The following is an 18,049-nucleotide window of genomic DNA, read 5'->3' as shown; positions in this document are numbered from 1 at the left end:
GATTTTTCCTTTTTTCTTTTATAGAAAAAATAATAACTTTTAATATTTTTATTTAAATAATCCTTTAAAAATTTGTATTAATCTCTTTTCTTTAATTAAATTTACAACTAGTAATAGAATGTTAGTTGGAGAAAAGAATATACCAAAAATTAGTATAATAAATCATTTTTATCATTCAACTCTTTTTTTTTTAATTTTTCTTAATAAATTGTGCTTAGTGAAGAATCTAACTGATAATATATCAAAAATCTAAGATTCATACGCGGAGTTAATGTGAGAATTCAGTTTTTAATTTTATCTTTACAATACTATAAATAAAGCATTTCTTTGTTATGAGCTTAACTCAGTTGGTATGAACAATGCATAAAATATGCAAAGTTCGAGGTTCAAACTCCGACCACCACAAAAAAAAAAAATAAAGCATTTCTTTTTAGTAAACTACAAAGCATGATTTTTCTTTATCAAGTCGTTAAATCATAATTATTTATTGTACACAAAAAAAAAATTATAATTACTTATATAACATCTAATTAAAATTAAATAATGATGAAAATGAAACTAGATATGTTTTTGGTATAAGAAATTAAATATTTTTAAGTTAATATAAAAAAATAGTAAAAATTACTTAAATTATCCGTTTTATTAGATTTTCTTTAACCTGTGGCTAACTCATTTATGGCTTGTTTGAATTTGTTTACGTGAGTTTGTCCATTGATACAACATTTATAAGGTTGTTTAAAAGAATTTATGACATGTTAAATACTTTCGACTTATTTTCTCTATGATTGCTTATCGTGTTATAGTAGTTTATTTTCAAGCGCTTATATGATAAGCAATTAAAACTTTAAAACAACCATCTTTTTATGCACTCGTTGTATTTTTACTATCTCAATTATTTTGTCAAAAAAAAAAATTGTCCAAAAAGTTGATACAATTGTACAAATATCAAATTAAATTGTTTATCAAGATAGAAATTTACCCGAGTACATGCTGCAGCCGTCACAATGAAACTGTATTTTATTTTTTTTGCAAAAACAACATTTTTTCATAGGAATGTTATTTGAAGTGACAACTTATGGGACAATCAAAATTTATAAAGAAATGTAAGTTTTGATACAAAAATCAAAACAATAGAGAGAGAATATGATATCATAATGTGAGTATAAGAGATAAAATTATTACGAAAGTTATCATAAAATAGTTGTTCAAATATCATTTCTCATTTTTTTAATGGCAAAAACAAAACATTGGTTTGAATTTTGACACATGTTTTAATTGAAGAGTTGACCATTGTTCCGTCCAACCATCAAACAATATAAGGAGAAGAAAGGCAAATCAACGTCAAATAAAATAACGATGAGAACTTCTACGGTATACTGGTACTCATGCTTCAAAAATCTTTAAATTAACTATTATTTTAATAGATTAAAGAGTTATTTGTTGATATTTATATTTTAGAAAATGTCATTTCATAAGAAAAAAACATCATTTCATTGTTTATAAAAATCATACGAATTTTTTTTACATTTTATTGTAAAAAATAATCAAAATTCTCTATTATGAGTACTAAAAATTCATAAAAATTAAATTTTATTTCGTCGACGTTTTTGGTAAATAAGATTTAATTATTATAATTATAGGTGATAGAAAACAATTTTTATCTTCAAAAGATAACACATTTAACTATTAATTTATTGATTTGGTGTACCAATACATTCAATTCTTTGAGTGTACCATATAATTGCCAAAAACAATTACTTTTTTTTGACAGGAAAGAAGGACAATCACTCATTCATTCGTATGATTGACGATTATGAATAAGTTTTAACAAATTTGAACTAAAACATTGTGAAAGGTTTTATTTATTTTTAAGTGATTATTTATTCTTTCCAAATGATCGAAGAGCACTCACCAGAGATGTTGATGATTTTTAATTAAAAGGAGAATTAAATAATTCAACAATTTACTGAAAGGACGAATTTAGAGTAAACTTCGTATTTTGAATATCCGAGTTACGTTTTTATTGTTGATCTCTTCAATTTTATCTTATTTGAACAAAGAAAAAAAATAGTAAAATTCATTACTTCCTTGGAGAAAACCAAGCAACAATTATATGTTGTGACTTTACCTAGTAGTGCCCACTAAGGAAGATTGAAACTGTAACAACAACGAAACAAAAAAAGATCACGGACATCAAAGAAAAAAAATCCTGTAATTTATCTGTTCAGAGGATCACAATAAATAGCTGGATCCGAGATATGGAGCCTTCATGTGTAAAACCAAATGCAGATGATATCTACAAGTATTCCTTTTTCCAGATAGGAGTAATCAAGAAGACTAAAACAACTTATAAAACTATAATATCAGAACTAAAATAAATTAATAGAAGTAATTCATATGAAAATAAGGTAAGACTTCACACACGTTTGTAATTTCTATTTCAGTTGCCAGAAGTCGCAATAGGATGTGGATCAAATCGAACAACAACACAAGTGATGTTGTCCGAGCTTCCTCGGGTATAAGCTTCTTTAATAAGTTCTCTGGAGGCCACTTCTGCATCAGTGAAATTTTGTACCAAAGACACTGCCTCCTGAAAAGGTATAGAGTGCATTATTAGATGCTCGGGTTTCATCAAATACTTTTACTTACCGAAAATGTAACAACATCGTGCTGCAGGAAGCATAAAATTTTAGAATTCATAGAGCTAAAAAATACAAAATAAAATTTCACCAAAATCTTAGCTAAACACTCTTTTGAACATATATAATTATTGGGTGAAATTCATTTGTTAGACCAAGATATAACTAGTCTCACCTCGTTTGATATAACATCCCAAAGACCATCACTAGCTATTATTATAAAATCCACGCCTTCAATTTCTTCCTCCTAAGCCAAAAGAGTATCCAAAGAGAGAATAAATTAGTAGATATAACTTATAAGATGTATAAAAACATACACAAAATGGGTAGGTGATCAATCTTAAGATTTTAGCCAACCTGAATTTCTGGGTCAGCAACAACATATGGTCTAAGAAGCTTGTCTCCAAATGCACGGGAAACAGCAAGAATACCGCCAACCCTCCATGTTCCTGTAAACCAGCAAATTATTCATTGTTATCATTAATTTATTATGAACCATAAAAACAAATGGCAACATCCATATAGGATGAAACTTACCTGCCCATATTACGAATCCCCCAGCCTGTTCAATCCTTTGGCGCTCATCAGACCTATTAGGTTTGTGATCAACAGATAAAGGAACAGCTGCATAACACATTCATTCATATCATTGAAAAGAAGAAAAACACAACGATGAAAATAGGAAACTATTATGCTTCTTCAGTTGTTTTGTATATCAGACTAATATAAGCAATTTGTATCATAACTGCAAAACTGAAGTAACCAAAACTGAAGTAAACTAAAGGGATATATGTTGCATGTCCCTTTATTGACCATTGTATTAAAAAAATACACATCATGTCCAATCTAATTCTTCCCACACGTAATTGACATGGAACTAACCTAAACCAGCTCTCGATGCAACTACTCGGGAATCACCAACATTTGCAACAAGAATTCGGTCGCCCAACAACACGGCTGTTGATGCAGTGGACCCAGCGTGTCCCATTTCCTCTTTGAGGTAATCAACGTCTGTTTGTTTAAATGCTTCAACTGCCATAAAACAAATAATTAAACATTAACAAAAGTTCATATTTAGAACATCCAGGTAGCAGACCAAACCACACAACTATAATGTGATAAGATAATTTCACCATGTCCTATAATTTAACGTAAATGAAGTACATACCAATGGCTGTCTTAGTATCTGTGATAAAGTCGGGGTGGCTACACAAATTCTTGAATAAATTATTTTTCAGATATTCTGCAGTTCGTGAACCTCCATGGCCTAAAAAGATTAAAAAAATTTAATTCAAAAAGATGCATGAAAAGGACGTGTCAATATGAAATAATCTACATTCTTTTCAATTTTAGAATGGAATTGAAAGCCATGATCTAATCAAATCTTAAAGGGTTGGGTATCCCTGATTTGCACACTCCCTCTTTGCTGTACAACGCATTGTGAATTTCTTCATGTTATAACGATAGTCCGTCAAAAGATTTGCATATACTTATTTTGAGTAATTTGATTTACGCCCTCCCATTTTTATAGGAATCCTTGTTGAGTTGAGAACCATGAGCCTTGTCTTCCCCATTACATAGAATTCTTCTGCTCCATAAAACCTTAACCAAAATCATCCTACAACTCGTAAGCCTGCTGCTGCCTAATAATTCTGAATGGTGAATATCGTCTACCAAGCTCATTTCTGATGCTCTACTCTATCATCTAAAATAGTCTAACCTAGTAATTGAACCCAGGTATATTGGAAAAAGCTAAACTAAACTAAAGTGAGTTCATCTATTAAGTTATCAAGGGTATATCAAACATCAAATAGCAGTGCGTAATAAGATCATGGTATACTAAAAATTATACCAACAGTGAATACTGAGTACACCTTTACTTGTTCGGCTAAGAGACAATCTTACTCTATAGGAGTCTTATCCTGGCAGATCGTCCTATGACGAATAGAATAAACCATCAAAAATTGGGGAAACCAAGAGGGAAAAATAGTTAAAGCATTAATACAAAAACCCTAGGACATACCATCAAAAACACCAAAAAAGCCAACCATCTGACCATCAACCTCTGATACTTTGGTCTCAAAGAAATCCTCCATTGAAGATCTTTTACCCTTGAAACTGGAATATCCATAGCTGATCCTTCCATTTCGACTTCCAGATAGTAAGCTAGAAGTAAAAAAAAAGTACAATTTAATCATTTTCAAAATTTCAAAGATTTGAGAGTTGAAGGCCTGTATAAAAACATAAAATGATGGGGTGACATTCGAGGGTTTTGCTGGCTTTCATGCCTGGGTTTCAGCAGGTTTAACCATCACTGCAAACGCTAAAGCTAGGCGCGGCTCTGAGAATCCTTAAGGAAATAACATTGCACATTTGCATTATTGCCGTCAGCTATAGATTTTGGCCTGGAGATAGGCACTTGATCCAACACGGCAATTTCACAGGTCCCAAATTTTTCTTTTAATGGAATTTAATAGAACAGATGATTATGTCATTCAAGATTGTCATGATCGAGTTTCTGACCAAGATTAGGAGGGCGTAGCAAGATTGCAACACACAAAATCACAGCTAGGATCGAAATAACCTAATTAAGTAGAATCGAGAGGGAAATAGAAAGATCGCAAAACGTAATTACTTGTGTGTGTGCGTCTACCACACACACACACGCATATCTTGCATAAGTTGATAAGATTAAAATACTTAAAAAGTCTAGAACAGACCACACATGACTCGGGTAAATTCGAGTCCATAAACACTTAGGATAGCACACAATCGTGTGATTTCACGATCCATAAATAATTTTGCTATGATCTAGCATCGATCTTGCACACTATTCAGATCAGAAGGGGTTAGTAGGATTACAAAATCGCAAGACTTTATTATTTAAATCTAGATCTTGATAACTTGAGAACTCACTAAATCGTCTCTTTTCGTATTTTTTACATCTCACTTCCCTATTCCGGGCTCCAAGCTAAACGTGTCATTTTGCAAGCAAAGAAAGTAAAAATTCACTTTGTTCACTTATTTATTATCCTTTACCTTTTGGTTTGAACGTCGTAGATTAGAAGACATTTTCCTAATACACTCCTATTGTGATTGTGAACATATAGTTTCACAGATATTGGCTTTATATTCAAAGTATCAATTCTGTAGTTTTTTGACTGACCTGTGAATTAATAGTTACAAAGTCCAAGCATCAAGTGGCTAAAAAAGTTGGTGGAGTGTAGAAACCAGTGTTACTCATAAGGGAAGTCTTAGAATTATCATTGAATATTCGATCAAGGTAGTTTAAAATCAAGATTTTACACAAAATTCAGAAAACTCATATGTAGCATATAAATTCATGGATATTCATATAAGATAGCAGTAATAAGACAAAGAAAACCTTAAATCACTTGTGTAAATTTAAATTCAGAAGCATAGCTTAGAACCTTAAATCACACTTCAAATACTTATATAAAACTAAATTCATTCATAATATTTAAAATAAAAATAGATGAACAAAAGTAAGTACCTGATGCCGCCACCACTGAAGAGAGAATCGTGATCTCTAGAAGGCATCACAATAATTGGAGCTGACGGCGGTGAGGGTTGATCTTTATCGGAATATGCGGCGGAGGTTTTTTCTCCAACGGCCGTGGTGGCATGTTTGACGGAGTCGGTGTCTGAGATCATTATAACATCATATCCACTATGGACGAGAAAAGTACTCAAAAGACAAACGACTTCAATATGAACTCTAAGTTTGGTCCAATTGGAACTCATCTCGTAAGAATATAGGTTCAACTCCGTAAATTCCTACGGAAATTAACCTAAATTTTTTAACTTTGTTTCTTTAGTTAAAAGGGATTCAATATACATTGAGTTTAATATGAATTTTCACATGAAGATTTTTTTTTTATAATTTATGAAGATAAAGTCTTTCTAAAAGTTCATAATAATAACTTTTTATTTGATTTTTTCGATGTTTTAAAATACAAATCATTCATTGAATTATGTAATCGATTTTGCTTAATATTTATTTTTTGAGTTGATGATAAAGTCAATCGATTTTTATGAAGAAAAAAAAATAAAGTCAATTGATTTAATCTTCATTGATATAATATTAATTTCGGGTTTTTTTATGCAAAGGTTTATTATTTTTTTGCTAACTTACGATAATTATAATCTTTTGACCTTAATAAACGCTTTAAGGCATCTCCATAATTTAGGCATTTTAAGCCTGTTATAGAGATAACCCATGAGCTTAAGTCTCGAGAGAATATCAAACGATGGAAGGAACGGATGCTTCTTCGGATGGCATGGAGATTGTGGCAAATCCTTGATGCCTCTTGTCAAGCCAGTGGTGGAGATATTAGATCATCATGACCCGTAATTAATCATTAAAGTGTTGCTTTGGTGACATGTCTTCGTTATTTTTATCTTTTTGTGGTTAGTCGAAGACATAAGAATTGGGTCAATGAAGGGGAACCGTTCAAGTATCAATTTGGTTTATGAGTTGGTCATTCTCAAATTCTTTAAACTATAGCATAGGAAAAGTTATATATAGAATGTATATCATAAGATGAAGGATGATCCAGGGTAAGACATCCGTGAGGGATTAACAATAGACATAAGATCACAATAATCAAACCATAATTGTTTTTCTTGAGGAGAGTCATAAAATATAGCATGGGAAAAGTTATATATAGAATGTAGATCATATAAAATGAAGGTTGGTCTAGGGTAAGACACCGGTGATATAAAATGTAGATCATAATTGTTTTTAGTTTTGGTATTTATAATTGGTGAACTCGCTCATTTGTATGGGTATCGACTAACTGTCTTGTATCATTGACTAGTTTGTATTTCTCTTCGTGATTGTTATGACACATCTTGTGCTGCAGCAATTACGATTTGATGTTACTATATTTCATTTTTGTTTGTTCAAAAAAAAAAAAAAAAGACACCGGTGAAGGATTAACAATAACATAAGGCTCCAAGAATCAAACCATCATTCTTTTTCTTGAAAAGAGTCGTATTGTTAACTCTTTCAATACCATGTTGATAAGATTTTATTAATTTTAATTTTAAAATTAATAGACATCATACATTGTTATAAATGAATTTTATTTATTTTGGCTCAATTGCATTTTTGGTCCTTAACTAATTAAAATACAAAACAACCGCCTATGTATTGGATCTTTGGCAGTTTTGGCCACAAGGCCACTTTTGACCTAGTCTTCGCTGACGTGGCGCCCATATCCCTTAAGTGAGGTGCCACGTGTCGACCATTGTCGATGTCACGTCAGCGAAGACTAAGTCAAAAGTGGTCTTGGGGGCTAAAAGTGTCAAAGATCCAATACATAGGGGGCTGTTTTGTATTTTAATTAGTTAGAGGGCCAAAATCGCAATTTTTAGAAAGATAGGGGATCAAAAGTGCAATTAAGCCATTTATTTTTGGCTAAAATATGGTTTTAGTCCCTGCAAATATGCCTCGTTTTGATTTTAGTCCCTGTAAAAAAAAAATGTTTTTGGTCCCTGCAAGGACCTTTTTAAAAAACAAAATATTTTGCAGGGACCAAAAACTACAAAATCGGTTCAGTCATCATGTGCCACGTATGCAAATCATAATAAAAATGGGGTCAGGGACTATTTTAAAAAATAAAAAAATTTGCAGGGACCAAAAACAATTTTTTTTTACAAGGACTAAAACCAAAACGAGGCATATTTGCAGGGATTAAAACCATATTTTAGCCTTTATTTTTTGGGGAGGCATAGAGCATTCACAACTTCAACATTTGGATGTCTAAGTAGGCTCCAAATATATACATGTGTTTTTTTTAAGGAAAATATACACATAAGTTATTTTATATTTTTTAAATGACAATACCTAATAAGCATCAAATTTCTACATCAAGCACACAAAAATAAATATATAAAATGGGTCCTACCAATAACTCTATTTCATTATATTTTTATTAACATTCATATATTTTTAAATGATTTCTATATGTAGTCCCCAAAAAAGTGAAGAGAGAGCTCCCTCCTCTCCCATGTCCATAAACACCATTCATCATTCTCTATAAGCCCCGAAAATTTATATCCGTAATAAATGTACCTATTTAGCTTAGGGTTAATAAGGCAATCAGAATTGAAACGAACGTTGAACCGACGTAGGCACGGGTTTAAAGTTCAAATGTCCAACAAGAAGAAACAAGTATAAAGTATAAAATTAATGTTTTGTAGTCTTAGGTTCTACTCCCTCCGTTTTTAAATATAAGTAAATTTTATTTTTTAAATTCATTCAATTAATGATGCATGTAGTCCATATTATAAATCACATACATCATTAATTGAATGAATATAAAAAGTAAAATTTGCTTATATTTAGAAACGGAGGTAATACTGTTTTTCTTTTTGTTACAAATCTAAAAACAAAACAACAAGGAAAAAAAAAACGAACTGAGACCTAGGAAATCAAGTTTTCATAGAGTCTACAGAGAGAAAGTCCAAGACGCCAATTGAATGAAGTAATGGATCAACAACTCTTGTGAACCAAGTTTCCATAGAGCTTTATGTTATGTTATGCATGTAAAAAAATAGAATAAATTTATGTGTAATTACCTATTATAAAGTTTCTATGAAGTTGAGAATAAGTTTATGTTTAACTATCTATTATAATCTCTATTTTTAAGATTCTTGAGAATAATATAATAATATTAACAAAAAATCCTTTTTCTAAATACATTAAAATAAAATTCACACCTTTAAACAAAAACACCCTTATGTTTCCTTCAAAAGAAATATCACTTAGTGTGTATGTTTCTTTTGAAACTAAAAGGAGAAAATAAAGACAGAACAAAAGTGCAACGAAAGAGCCTCCAATATGTGTATGTAGGGATGACAAAAATCTGCACCCGTGGATATCCATGGATAAAATCTGTCACGGACACAGAACGGATACCTTAATAAATATTCATAGATAAAATAAATAGATATTTCAACTATATGCTAATTAATAAATACGAATGCAGATATCATGGTATTCACATCTGTTATTAAACTGAGTAAATTACAAAAACAACCGTCATACTTTTTAACTTCCTAAGCCAAAAACCTTGATACTATGAGTGTTATTAGTAATTACACGAACTTTATTTTTATTAAATTAGATGCGACGAACTTTATTTATGTTTTTATTGAGTCAAAGATCTTTGTTGTTATTGTAACGTAGAATGTTATTTTTGCTAAAAAAAATGGCATATGATGAAATTTTGTTTTTAAATTTTAGCTAAAAAAAGTTAACAATTTTTTTTAAAATATTATCCATTGATATATGTATAAACCAGTAAATACTTAAAAAATCCATAGATTATCCGCTAAATAGATATGCACGGATATAAATAGAATAGAAATTTCATAAAGATCAAATTGTCTATATCCATTGATATTCATTTACGTGTATGTTCAATAAAATAAATTATTAGTATTTGCCAAAACTGGCATTTTATTGAAGAATAATGTCACCTACCCATAAACAGTAAAAAATTAACCTTCAGAAAAAATGTCACCTACCAAATTGTGTATATTTAAAGACACTCAAGTTTGAATAGCTGATTTGCATCTTTTATTATCAATTGAATTTTTTTTTATGGTGGCTGGAGTTTGAATCTCAAACTTCACATATATTATATATTATTTATATTAATTGAGCTAAATTTACGAGAATTTGTTACTAATTGACTAAAAAAACTACTACATGCACCATTATTATAAAAAATAAAAAAAAATAAAAAAACTACTACCGGCACCATTATTATAAGATTCACTTTTGATATTTCTTTATAAAAATATAATATTTTATTTACAATTGTATTTGACCTAGAAAAGATAAACGATGTTATGGAAAACATAATAAAACCGTTTTATCTAATTTCTTGTGAACAATGATGAACATGATTGATTGGACACACTAGGTAAATTAAAATCGCTTATACTATCAAGTATTTCAAAGACTTTGTTAAAAATTTAAAAAAGTTAAAAGCAATTAAAAAGAAGTTCATTTTAAATGTTTTAATATTGTCCTTGCAGTACCAACTTAGTCGTGCTTAGAAAATTTATAAATAAATATCTAATAGATGAAATTTTATATTGGACGATAAAAAAAAACGACACGAAAAATTGACATAAAAATTTGATGTAAATAAATACAATTTCGTTTAAAAGATGATGAAATTTCATGTTGTTGTTAATTTCATATCTAAAATCAAACCAATAAACTTAGATGTATGGAGAGCAAAAGTAAGTAGCAATTTTTAATTTTTTGAAGAGGCTAAAATGAAATATATTCCCACAACAAAACGGCCTTCCTAGCACAAGGAGTGCTAAGGAAGAAACACCTGAGTACAAACAAGAGTCTAAATAATATTTACACGGTTACTGCCAAACCACCAAATACCAACAGAAAAGGAAAAAATAATTAACCAATGCCTAGAATAGAGAACGGACTAAGCCACCAACCATGATAGTTGAGGGGAAGACTGTCATGTTTCCCCTTCAACCATGTAAAAGTCAGTGACTTGATTTTGTCCACCACCTGCGCAATAGAACAATTTTTGCCGTTGAAGATCCTATTGTTTCTTTCTTTTCAAATTTTCCAGACTGTTGCAAACCAAATAACCTGTAACATAGACCGCCTTATCTTGGCCACACCACCCATAAAACCAAACTGATAAAAGTGACTAGTAGCATCACCAGGCAAAATGTAACATCCCAGACTGCTTTCAGCATTGTCGACTGACCCCACAAACCAACACGAGTCTTTTCAGCGTGTTTTGTCTTCACTCGCACACTTACCGGGAAACTTCCCGGTAGGTCACCCATCCCAAAATTGCTTCAAGTCAAGCACGCTTAACTGTGGAGTTCTTATGGAATGAGCTACCGAAAAGAAGATGCATCTTGAAGATCCTATTGTTTCTTTCTTTTCAAATTTTCCAGACTATTGCAAACCAAATAACCTGTAACATAGACCGCCTTATCTTGGCCACACCACCCATAAAACCAAACTGATAAAAGTGACTAGTAGCATCACCAGGCAAAATGTAACATCCCAGACTGCTTTCAGCATTGTCGACTGACCCCACAAACCAACACGAGTCTTTTCAGCGTGTTTTGTCCTCACTCGCACACTTACCGGGAAACTTCCCGGTAGGTCACCCATTCCAAAATTGCTTCAAGTCAAGCACGCTTAACTGTGGAGTTCTTATGGAATGAGCTACCGAAAAGAAGATGCATCTTGTTGATATAGGTAGTACCCAACAATTCTTATAAGCCTTCCTTCGACCATGTAGTCCCATACCTACAAGGCCTCATGATCCCTCTCTTTCCGGTGTGATTCGGTTCCTCTAGAAGCTGTCGGGAGCCGCTCATTGTCGTGCCTTGTGCACCGGCGACCGTTCCCCGCCCTCGTCAGCCTTAGGTGTTACATGCCCACCAGCTTCCGCTTGGTTCGTCCCTGAACCACACCGTACTGTGAGAGGTCTGCTCTGATACCATTTGTAACATCCCAGACTGCTTTCAGCATTGTCGACTGACCCCACAAACCAACACGAGTCTTTTTAGCGTGTTTTGCCCTCACTCGCACACTTACCGGGAAACTTCCCGGTAGGTCACCCATCCCAAAATTGCTCCAAGTGAAGCACGCTTAACTGTGGAGTTCTTATGGAATGAGCTACCGAAAAGAAGATGCATCTTGTTGATATAGGTAGTACGCAACAATTCTTATAAGCCTTCCTTCAACCATGTTGTCCCATACCTACAAGGCCTCATGATCCCTCTCATTCCGGTGTGATTCGGTTCCTCTAGAAGCTGTCGGGAGCCGCTCATTGTCGTGCCTTGTGCACCGGCGACCGCTCCCCGCCCTCGTCAGCCTTGGGTATTACACAAAACTGCAACCAAACCAAGCCACCTAAGGATATTATACCAAACAGAGCCAAAAATAGTACAATGAAATAATAAGTGTGAAGATGTTTCCACCTTCCCACATCCTCCAACACACAACTGAGCATCAACGTCAATTACATGACGACGGTAGAGGTTGTCTTTTGTAGGGAGCCTGTCACGAAACAAGCGCCAATTAAATAAAATCACCTTCAATGGAACATCTCTATGCCACAGAGAAGAGACAGGCACCACATGATCAACATGAACATTAGCATTGAAATAATTGTAAGCACTTCGAACAGTGTACGCAGGGGAAGAATCCAACCACCACACCCTCCTGTCAACCCTGTCATTCTGCAAAACAACCGTAAGAAGTAAAATCCTTAGTTCCCCTAGCATTTCCTCTTCCAACGCGAACAATCTACGCCTCCAACTCCAAGCCCCCACCAGTCCCCCACCCTAACAAGTTCATACTAAAAACAGATTCGCTCTTCAGCACTGACAACTCATAATCTAGTAAAGCGATCTCTAAGAGACATTCCTCCCACCCGAACATCCGTCCAAAAGAGAGTATTATTACCATCTCCTATAAACTGACTAACGTTACCATGAAACCACTCCTCGAAACGCAAGGCCGAAATGTCCCTCCACCAAACAGATGCCTCACGGCCACCCTCCTTCACTCGACCCTTCTCCACTCCGTATCTAGCAGACAACACCCTAAACCACAAACAATCTTTATCCAACAACAATCTCCAACACCACTTACTAAGTGCTAAATTAAAATCTCTAATTCTCCTTACCCCCAATCCTCCAACCTCCTGACTCCGGCAAATAGTTTGTCAATCAATCCAAGAAATTGTCCTGTGGTCTACACTCCCCCCCTCCCAGTTTATTTTTTTATTTTTTTTATTTTTTATTAAAAATAGATTCAATAGAGGAAACGATACTTGACGGAGCTTTGAAAAAAAAAGAGCATAAACAGGCAACGATGACAGGACAGACTTCAACAGAACCAGCCGCCCACCCAACGACAAATATCTCGAACTCCACCCTGACAGTCTAGAATTAATGCACTTAATAAGAGGTTCCCAAAAATTCCATCTGCGCGCATGACCACTAATAGGCAACCCAAGGTACATAAAATTAAGTAGCAATTAAATTCAAAGTAGTCTCAACTCTCAAACAACAACAACAACATATATTGATCCAAGTGTAAAACAAAACCACAAGTTAAACAAGAACAAAAAATAATAAGAGTAACAAAAAAAAACATACTAAATTTGTTCATGCAGTTCAACCCTAAAGAGACCTACGTATGGAGAAGAGAAAACTCTCCACTTCACTATCAATGTATTAATTACAAGAGATACAAAAATGATTATAAAAAATTAGATTCAATAACTTTGAAGAAACATAATTTATACTAATTTCCAAATCTCTTTCCATCAACAAGAAACTCAATACTCACCCAATTGTTTCCAACTCAAAAATCCCTTACCCAAATATCTTCAACTCTTCCTCCCTAAAAGTTCTCTCATATAATTCCATGATCCCAACCGCAACAAGATTTTTGATGCAGCATCAGTATCAAATTGAGTCAAAATTTCAACACACCCCTCTTTTACCCTTGTGAACAAAAGTACATAAGTATACGGCAATTTTGATTTCACTGGGCAAAGTAGTGTAGTACACAAAGTGTCCCGTTATAATAAGTCATGACATGTGAAGTTCGTAACACATACTACTCCATATATATTAGTATGCTTAAATGGTCACGTCCTGAGAATACATGTCACAATATATATTGACCTAGAGAGAAAAGCTAGCCATTTTATCATTAATGATGGTATACAAAATTCAATAGGAAAAATAAAAGATCCGGCCAATGCAGTAAATATGCCAGAGAGGGCCAGACAACCTTATTTATGGGGCCATTCATACAAATAACAATTTCTATTATTTTTCTCTATGGTCATTATTACTAAAGACAATGGAATCATTGAATGCTTCTACCCTCTTTTCGTCAAGCCAGTAATGACGTTATTTTAGTGCACACACCACCTCACTCCTCATGTACCATCAATGAAAGCCATTCTGCATGAAACTCATCTTGGTGTTTTTCATGTTTCAAACAGTTCATAAACTAATTTTAAGGTCATACAAAAATATTCTAGTTAAATTTCATGACCGTTGAAGCCAAATGCATATGATCATTTAAAAATATCTAAATAGAATTATTTTTTATTTGAAAAAATATATAATTGATGATAAATAATTTAATTAGGATAGATAGAAATGAAAAATCATAGTTCATGTGAACATAACTCAGATAGTAGAGTCAAGAACTTAACTCTTTTTACTTCAGGAACAAGTAGAAAAAATTGGTTAATAATTTCTATAATTAGAACATGTAGTCATATAATGATCGTACGTCACATTTTTAAGATATTTCTATAATTATCTGAGTTAAAAAATATATGGGATTGTAAAAATAAAAAAAAATACACTCATAGGAATGGTTTTTCGATGTAGATATGTAGTGATTAGGAATGGGCATGGTTCGGTTCATGATGAAAAGTGAACCGAACTGAACTGTTTGTTAAATTTAAAATAATTGAATTGTTTGCATTTTGATCTGAACCAAACTGTTTCAAACCGAATTGAATTGTTTCGAACTGAACCAAACTGTTATTATTGGTCCCATTGAAAAAAAAAAAAAAACAAACGAAATCAAATTTTAGTTGCCAACTGTTTTGAATCGATATGAACGGTTTTTAACTGAGTTTCAAAATTGTTAATAATAGTTCAGTTTTTTTTTGTTTGGTTTGGTTCTGTTCAGCCGTTCAGTTCGATTTTTTGGTTTTTTTGCCCACTCCTAGTAGTGATACAAATACATAGTTTCTCCTCTTTTTTCTATTATTGGAAGTTTTTTTTTCCTCTTTTTCCTCTATTAAGAGGGATTTTGTGCGAATTAAAGCATGTGTTTGGTAATTTCTTTCTCCTTTCTACTTTCTCAAACATATATTGCATCTAAATTATATTATTAGTTCTCATTCTAAAATTTCAAATAAAAACCATTTGCATGTTTTTTTTGTTACCATTAGTGTGTTTGTGAGTGTTGTAAATCTCAAAGTATCGAATTTGTTTTCTATATATCAAAAAAGCAAAAGGGAAACCATTTACATGGCAATAGTATTTTTAACACAGGAAATTAAAGAAAAAAACACCAGCTAAGTAAAACAACATGTGACAGTAAGACAGCTATACAAAAAATTATATTTAACCAATATATACACCTAAATGGTATATGTACATATTAATGACATGAACTAATTTATTTCATCAAATAATAGCACAATACATAGGGTTTTGAAGTTACACTTGCTTTTCTCCTCCTCTAATCAAAATAATAATACAAGACTATATGTTTAAACATGGACAAGAACAAATATTCTGAAAAGTTGTAAACATAACTCAACTTCGTAAAACTAATTGTATATGTAGTTTGAGTTTATCAATCAATTCTTTTTTCCCCCTACACAATTTGTAATTAATAAATTAACCAAGCTAGCTAGCTATATCTGTGTGTATGATGATAATGAATCCCATGCATCTCTCCTAATTAGTTAAACACCATAGTACTAAAATCCAACCTCACAAAGCTAAGATATTCATCATTAATCCAATTATACTTTTCCTTAAAAGGATTATTGAGTGTATCTGGAGGATAACTCTGAATACAATCTTTCCAAACATTAGTATCAGACAAATCCTTCATAACCTCCCAAACACAATTATTACACTTAAACCCTGCTCCAAGACTAATCATCAAAATTCTATCACCTTTCTTAAGCCTCTTTTTTGCTTCCATATAACCTAAAACATACCATAATCCACCAGCAGAAGTATTACCCCAACGATGAAGTGCCATCCTAGCTGGCTCAAGATCATATTCATTCAATTTTAAACCCTTACCAACCCCATCAATAACTGCCCTACCACCAGGATGAACACAAAAATGTTCAATTCCACTTTTCAAATTCAAACCCCCTCCCAACATATTAAATTTCGGTTTTATAACCATTTTACCAAGGTTAAAAAACAAAATAAAAATATTTCCAAATTCAACTTTTTTCATACTATTGCGTAGTGAAATTATGAAAAACCTGACCAGTTCCCAAAGTGGTAGAATCTTTGGGACCATAGACTGTAAATTTACTGTCAAAGCTTTTGCAGCAGATTTAACAAGACTTTTTGTTAGTCTAAAACCTGCAAACCCTTCTTCATCTTCCATTTGTATGCAACAATTGTAAGCTTCATCATCAGAACCATACTGTGTTCTTTCCATGTGTTTCAGTTTCAAGATGGCTCTATCTTTCAGTTCTGTTTTGTTTGTGAAAAGCATGGAACAACCACCTGCTCGAAAAAGACAGTTAGAAAGCATCATTTTTTTGTCTTTTCCACAGTACCAATGAGAACCAAGATCTTCTGTGCTCACAACAATTCCAAGGGAATTTTCATATGTTTTGAAAAGCTGTTGAACAAGATCAATAGCAACAACACTTGCACTACACCCCATTCCTGCAAGATTGAAGACTTTTACATCTTCTCTCATTTTGTATCTGTTTATTATTCTTGCTGTGAGTGAAGGTGCTGGTGAGAACAAAGAAACATTGACAACAAGAATGTCTATTTCTGAAGGAGAGAAACATGTTTTTTTGAAGAGGTTGTCAAGTGTATCAAACATGATTTCATCTATCTCTTCATATGTGTCTTTGAGAGTTGGACATGTTTCTCTTCCTTCAAGAACGTTTCTTGGACAGTATGTGTTCTCACCGATTCCTGAACTAACCATGGTTTTAAGGAGGAATCTAAATTCCTCTAGACCTAGGTTTTTGTTTCTCATGACTATTTTAGCAGCTGAATCTGTGTTGAGTTTTGTGTCTTCTTTTGGTCTGAAACACTCATAGGCTAACATGTAACATGATTGGCTTCTACGTTTAAGAATCAAGTTGAAAAGTTTTAAAATGGAATAGAATAAAGAAAAGAGACAGAAGATCTTTAAGAAATATTCCATGACTTGGAATATTAAGGAAATATTATTATTTAGGAGGGGATCAGAATATTTGTTGTGATTTGTTTCAACTTTCAAGTGCAAATGTCTCTTTATATATATGCATGGTCACACACACACACACACACACTCATATCTTTTGTGTGTCCAAGTTGCAAATGGATAGGTTTTACAAGTTGCAAGGTATTCCCTACAGACAACCCGAACCACTACACCATACCATACTACTATATTGACTTCTCATAATTACTCTATCATTCTAAAATACAATTATGATATAATATAAAATAAAAACACAAAATGTTCCTTACTTTTATCAGTATGTTTATGGATAAAACTTATGTAGAGTTATTGTCAATGTTTCTCACACAAAGAGAAAGTTTTCGATATCAAACCAATGTATAAAAAC

General features: G+C 32.6%; 2 protein-coding genes across 2 annotated transcripts; both read right to left on the bottom strand.

The window, feature by feature from the left end:
* Window positions 1–2,193: 2,193 nt before the first annotated feature.
* LOC25485742 (probable protein phosphatase 2C 11) lies at window positions 2,194–6,419 on the bottom strand. The gene is made up of 8 exons (XM_013615020.2): window positions 6,154–6,419; window positions 4,663–4,805; window positions 3,808–3,906; window positions 3,522–3,671; window positions 3,177–3,263; window positions 2,997–3,088; window positions 2,815–2,886; window positions 2,194–2,590 (listed from the first exon to the last, which is right to left on the bottom strand). Exons 1-8 carry the CDS (start codon window positions 6,402–6,404, stop codon window positions 2,441–2,443), a joined length of 1,044 nt encoding a protein of 347 aa, XP_013470474.1. The 5' UTR covers window positions 6,405–6,419; the 3' UTR covers window positions 2,194–2,440.
* A 9,457-nt stretch (window positions 6,420–15,876) lies between these two features.
* LOC25485741 (3-ketoacyl-CoA synthase 19) lies at window positions 15,877–17,786 on the bottom strand. The gene has a single exon (XM_013615019.3). It carries the CDS (start codon window positions 17,641–17,643, stop codon window positions 16,189–16,191), a length of 1,455 nt encoding a protein of 484 aa, XP_013470473.1. The 5' UTR covers window positions 17,644–17,786; the 3' UTR covers window positions 15,877–16,188.
* Between the last annotated feature and the right edge of the window lie 263 nt (window positions 17,787–18,049).

This window comes from Medicago truncatula, chromosome 1 (genome assembly GCF_003473485.1).
Source record: "Medicago truncatula cultivar Jemalong A17 chromosome 1, MtrunA17r5.0-ANR, whole genome shotgun sequence".
In the NCBI taxonomy this organism is placed as follows: Eukaryota; Viridiplantae; Streptophyta; class Magnoliopsida; order Fabales; family Fabaceae; genus Medicago; species Medicago truncatula.
The sequence above is the reverse complement of the archived record's forward strand: the minus strand, read 5'-3'. Positions and strand labels throughout refer to the sequence as shown.